The sequence below is a fragment of the Urocampus carinirostris genome, chromosome 15, assembly GCF_059441175.1.
Source record: "Urocampus carinirostris isolate Australia breed hairy pipefish chromosome 15, RoL_Ucar_1.0, whole genome shotgun sequence".
NCBI classification, from domain to species: domain Eukaryota; kingdom Metazoa; phylum Chordata; class Actinopteri; order Syngnathiformes; family Syngnathidae; genus Urocampus; species Urocampus carinirostris.
Genome location: NC_142363.1, coordinates 17,837,204 through 17,842,668, shown reverse-complemented (window position 1 = coordinate 17,842,668; position 5,465 = coordinate 17,837,204). Strand labels below are relative to the sequence as shown.

The following is a 5,465-nucleotide window of genomic DNA, read 5'->3' as shown; positions in this document are numbered from 1 at the left end:
TTGGAGGAAATCACAGAACGGATCTTTATTTATTTTTCTATTTTTACAAATATTTTTGTTTTAAAACAAACATTGGAGATATTGGATGCATTTTGTAACATTACCTTCGACTGTATATAAAAAAATCTTCAAAAGAAAAAAAAGACTATAACGCCTGTCAGATGCGATTACAATTTAAGTCCACACGATGTCCTTGTAGTTCCTCTTTTTGCCATATTAAATTGTATTGGTTCATTAAAATGTCTATATTGTCATGATTTTGTAGTCTTAAATTCACTTGGATGCTACTTACATTTGTATCAGCTCCCCTTTTTTATTGCATTCTTCTTATTCTTCCTATTGTATTTTTCGTTCTTTAAGTCTTTATCACGTAAACATCTTGAAGTGTTATGACTAATTTCGTTTTAGACAATGTTCACTATATTGTCATCAATAATAATAAAGACAATTCTAAGTCTAATGTCAATCTGAATTTCCCAGTACCCTCAAAACGAACAATTTACTCAAAAATAAAGTCCACATTTAACTCTAGGAGCCAAAGGTGTTGAGAGATTAATCCACACAAAGTTGTATTTCTATAAAACTGAGCTGTGATATGAAAAACCGGCTTGAGTGCTACTTGTTTGAGTATTTGAGACAAGTTGTTCAACCCTGGATTAAACCAATTTCAATTTGTCGTACTGCGTCACGGTGTCGTTTACTCAGAGCACGGCAGCTGACGGAAAAACATACAAAGAGAATCAACACAGGCCAGACGATCATTGGCTGCTCTCTGTCCAGTCTGGAGAATATTGCCTGCTTGCAATACTGGAGAATAGCCGACAACATTATAAAGGACTCTTTTCAACCTGACCACCACCTTTTTGACCTGTTGCCCTCTGGTAGGCACAAAAGGTTCCTTCAAACAAGAAATAATAGGCTCAGAGACTGTTTCTTCCCTAGGGCCATTACCACCCTAAACAAGTACGCAAACTGTGAAAATATATACATTTTTTGTTGCTGCTAATGTTATTGCACTACTTTTCATTGCAATGTTGTTACAATGTACTGTTATTTTCTTGCACTATTAAGATATAACTTTGGTGAGTCTCTAAGCACGACAATGAACATATTTTTGCCTATTTATTCTGAAATCCTTGTATCTTATTGCTCCTATTTAAAGTCTTTCTTACATGCTTACCCTTGAGTGCCATGTTTAATCTTGTTGCATACACTGTTTCACCACATTGATATAGATGACTATAAAGAAAATTCAATTAATTTGTATGAGTTCATTGACAATCGTTTATTCTCAGGATTTTCCAATCTTAAAACCTATTGTTTCTTGGGTTTTGTTTAAATTTTAATCACATCTTCGTCTCTATTTGTTGTGATTTCATCTAAGTCAAGAATCTTTTTTTTAATTTAAAATAATAAAACATATATTTAACTTTTGGAGTAAATATGGTTGAAAGATGAATTTGCACTACAACGCTGTATTTCAATAATTTAGTGGTAACGTATCTAAAACAGGCTTGGGTGCTACTCGTTTGGATATGTTGTGCAGCCTCGGGAAAAAAACAATCTCAATTTGTTGGACATAAAAGCACATTTAGGATTTGGGGACTGAGACGGATCGCCTGGTCCTCACTCAACCGCCCCTCCCTCACAAACGTCACGACCGCAGAGTATAAAAATCAGCGGGAGTGCGGCAGTCGGTGCACTGCGTTGAAAAGTTCGGTCCCAACTGCGTTTCCACCAGAGGCAAGAAGTCCAGAATTGGGTGCAATGGAGAGGGTTACCCGGGGTTCAAAACACGTGCTACGCAAAGGGGAATGAAGAATAGGACGCTTCAATCTGACCAAACCCTGAGAATGTTCCTCAGCATGACACGGATCCACTCTCTGGCAAAGGCGCACTTTGCAAAGATGACATAGCGCTCGGCACCATGGGACTCCTTCAAGAACCGAATTCACTCACGTGAGCGAAAAAGAGGGACAAGGAATCAGTGTACGTAGTTATTTCGTTCGTTTACCTGTGGGGTGTTTTTGAGCGTGAAAACTATGAATCTGGGAAAAGCGCTCCTGTTGCTCCTGCTCTGCGGCGCATGTGTTACTACAGTGCTGTCGCTGTCCACTTGCACCACTGTGGACATCGACCACATCAAGAAGAAGAGAGTGGAGGCGGTGCGGGGGCAAATTCTCAGTAAACTTCGATTGACAAGCCCTCCCCAGACCACGGGGCCAAGCCAGGTTCCCTTCCAGGTGTTGGCTCTCTACAACAGCACCAAGGAACTCATTGAAGAGCTGGGCAGAGACCGACAACAAAGCTGTGGACAGGATAACACGGAGACCGAATACTACGCCAAAGAGATTTACAAGTTCAACATGATCAATGGGCCGCCTGAAAACAGTAAGTTTGCATGGAGAACTTGCCATCGATATAAAAGCTGATTTTGTGGAAAACTATATTTGTGACGTTTTTCCAAATTTGAACAAGCCATGTTATTAATTGGCTATAAATCAGCCTAGGGCAGGATTGGCAACCCATAAAGCAGGGGGTCCCCAAACTTTTTCCTGTGGGGGCCACATAACTTTTACCTTCTCTAGGAAGGGGCTAAGGTCAGTTTTTAATAGATAAAGTGTGACCACTGCAGTAGTGCCTGAATGTAGACATTTCTTGTGTTCCAGAAAGCCACAGTCAGATAAAATGGAATAAACAATAACCAAAAATTGCTCTGTTGGGTCTATAGAACATTAACTGGTCCAAGTTTGGCTTAGTTGTCAGAGCATTGGACCACCAGTGGGATAAAAAAAGCAGTAGATTTTATCTCATTATCACAGTTTTCAGTCACGGAACAAGACAGGAATGTAAATGTCGCATTCCATATGTTATTGTCATTGTAACATGTGAAACAATAAAATTAACATTTCTCTCTGATACTAAAGGTAGTGTGATAATGAGATGAAACCCACTGCTTTTTATTGTGATCCATGTCACTGGTAGTGGGCGGCATTGGGTCAGGTAGAGCACTCGTCTCGGGATCAAGCGGTCCCAGGTTCGATTCCCGGCTCCTCCGTGTTATATGTCGAAGTGTCCTTGGGCAAGACAAAAAAATGATACACCTTACACATACAAAAAGGTGATTCATACTTAAAATATTATTTTGAAACATTTTTACAACACTGGAAAGATAAAACGTGTTTTGTGCCATGTTTGTCCCACTGAGAGAGATTTTAAAAAGTGTGTTTCCCTCCCTCATCTTTTTCCATTTCTAAACATTTTTGACAAAGCTCTTGGGAACGCATGCGGCTCAAGAACCGCATGTTCCTGACCCCCAGTCTAGGGTGTCTCCTGCTCTCTGCCTGATGTCAGCTAGGATGGGCTCCAACACCCCACAGGCCTAGTGAGAATGAGCGCTTTGGAAAATGGATGGATGAGTGGGTGTTTAAATGGTTATTGGTAAAACTAGTAAGCAACTAACTAGTGACAAGTACGTAATCTGATACCGGCTCCAACTCACATGATGATGAACACTCCAAAAATAATTATTTTAGAAAAGGAAGGTGAAGATTAAAAGCAATCTAGGAATGACTTCAAACTCAATAGTCTGTAAATTCCTCTTACCCAATATTCAGTTGAATGTGTCAATTTTCGATACCGGTGACTTTGGACGACACGTGGAAAACTAATAGTTCTTTCTGAAATTGTTGTTCAAAATGATCCTATTGATTACATACGCACATCCTTTTTAACTTTAGAATAATAATTATTTTTATTGTCCTTGATTATCACGTAGTGAACATTGCTTACAACAAGATTATGTCATGATTACTGATGTGACTCAGCTGTGCCCGCTCCTTTGGCGCCAACTGCCTCGGACTCTGATTGGCTCCCGTTCAGTACTTGTACCCACTCCTGTCTGTCCCCTTTTGGCAGTCCGTTTGCGAACCTCAGTTAACACTAGGCAAGCCTTTTTCGATCCTGACTCCCACCTGTCCTGTTTTTTGCTACCGTCTGTTCCCCGGCTTCGACCCGTTTTCTGATCCTGACCACATCTACTCTCCCGTCCAGGCTTTCGACCTCTTTTTGTCCCCGACCACGTCTTCTCTCCTATTCTGGCTTACGACTCGCTTACGACCCGACCACAATTTTGCTCTCCTGTCCTGGCTACTGATCCGTTTTTCTGTCCCCGACACCGCCATCGCTCGCCATGGAAAATCAACTTCCGCGTTCGGAGCACAATCCGAGTTTCAGAGTAACCTGCTTCCCGCGTCCAGCAATCACCGGATCGTGGGTGCAACCCTTTCTCTTTCTTCCAATAAAACTTGTGAGAAACGCAACGCAAGTGGGTCCTGTCTCCATTCTGGTCCTGACAGATTAGACATGGATCTCCAGGATGAACACATACTAAAGACCGAAAAGCGAAAAATAAGTTTAAAATATGACAGAATAGGTAACCATTTACAAAGTACTACTTCGAGACTGTCAGAAGTTGTAAGTAGAGTTTTTTTGTATCGATTTGTGGTCAAATTAGCTGAAACAAAAAATAAAAGTAACAACACAGTAATAACATAATAATAACATAGTGATAACAGAAACAAAATCATGATGTATGATCATCAAAAGAAGTTTACAACACAATGAGTGTATGAAAATATGTCTGACAACAAAATTTCACATAGAAGCTACCTATGTTCCAATTTTCAGCATGTTTGACAACTTTCTCAACTTCTTAATAGTTTTGCCACCTCAAGCCAGAAGGTATTCCTCTACCAGACAAGAAATGTGGCCAGCATATGAATAATTAGAAGGCCTGAGTGTATCTATGCTGTCATTTGTTTGAACACAGCTTTTACACGAGTGCGAATGGGAGAGCAAAGTAAACAGTCTAATTGGAATGAGCACCATTCCTCATACATACCTTGCACCAAAGCCATGGGAACTCCAGGCTAATTCTAACACATTCCTAAAAAAAGAGAGGGGGTTTCTCAGGCAGTTAGCTCCTATGCCAACTCCAATACCTCATTTCCATTTTCAAGCTGCCAGTTTCCTTAATTTTTTTTCATTCCGGCTCATGTTAAGCCATTCATCCTACTTTTATTCCATTGTGAGATTTTTTGCAATATTGCATGATGGTATTTATTACTATGTTATTACTGTGTTATTGCTATGCCCTTTTATTCACAGGAGTCAATGGAACTAACACAGCTTACTGTTTTCAGGTGTTATTAGGCGACTGAAGCCGTCCGTCCCAGTGTTTTGATCCGATTTCCTTGTTCATTCTCGCTGGTATTTCCTGTATAAAACGCGCTCCATTTATTGTTCCCGACAGTCGAGAACAGGAGTCAACTATACGATCCTCCAGATGGGGTTCACTTTTTAAGGCGCCCGGTCCTGTTCTGATCATCCGTTGCTTGTGAAATTCTCATTAAAGGAAAAATAATTGTTAAAAGATGTCCAAATCCATCAACTGGAGAGGATGA

At 40.3% G+C, this 5,465-nt stretch overlaps 1 protein-coding gene across 1 annotated transcript in view; it reads left to right on the top strand.

Annotated features, from left to right (window-relative positions):
* Positions 1-1,714: 1,714 nt before the first annotated feature.
* The window catches only part of tgfb3 (transforming growth factor, beta 3), a 29,598-nt gene continuing 25,847 nt past the window's right edge, over positions 1,715-5,465 (top strand). The window contains exon 1 of the mRNA XM_088354361.1: positions 1,715-2,391. Within this exon, the coding sequence (XP_088210487.1) occupies positions 2,043-2,391 (349 nt within the window). The 5' untranslated portion in view covers positions 1,715-2,042. The remainder of the gene's footprint in view (positions 2,392-5,465) is intronic.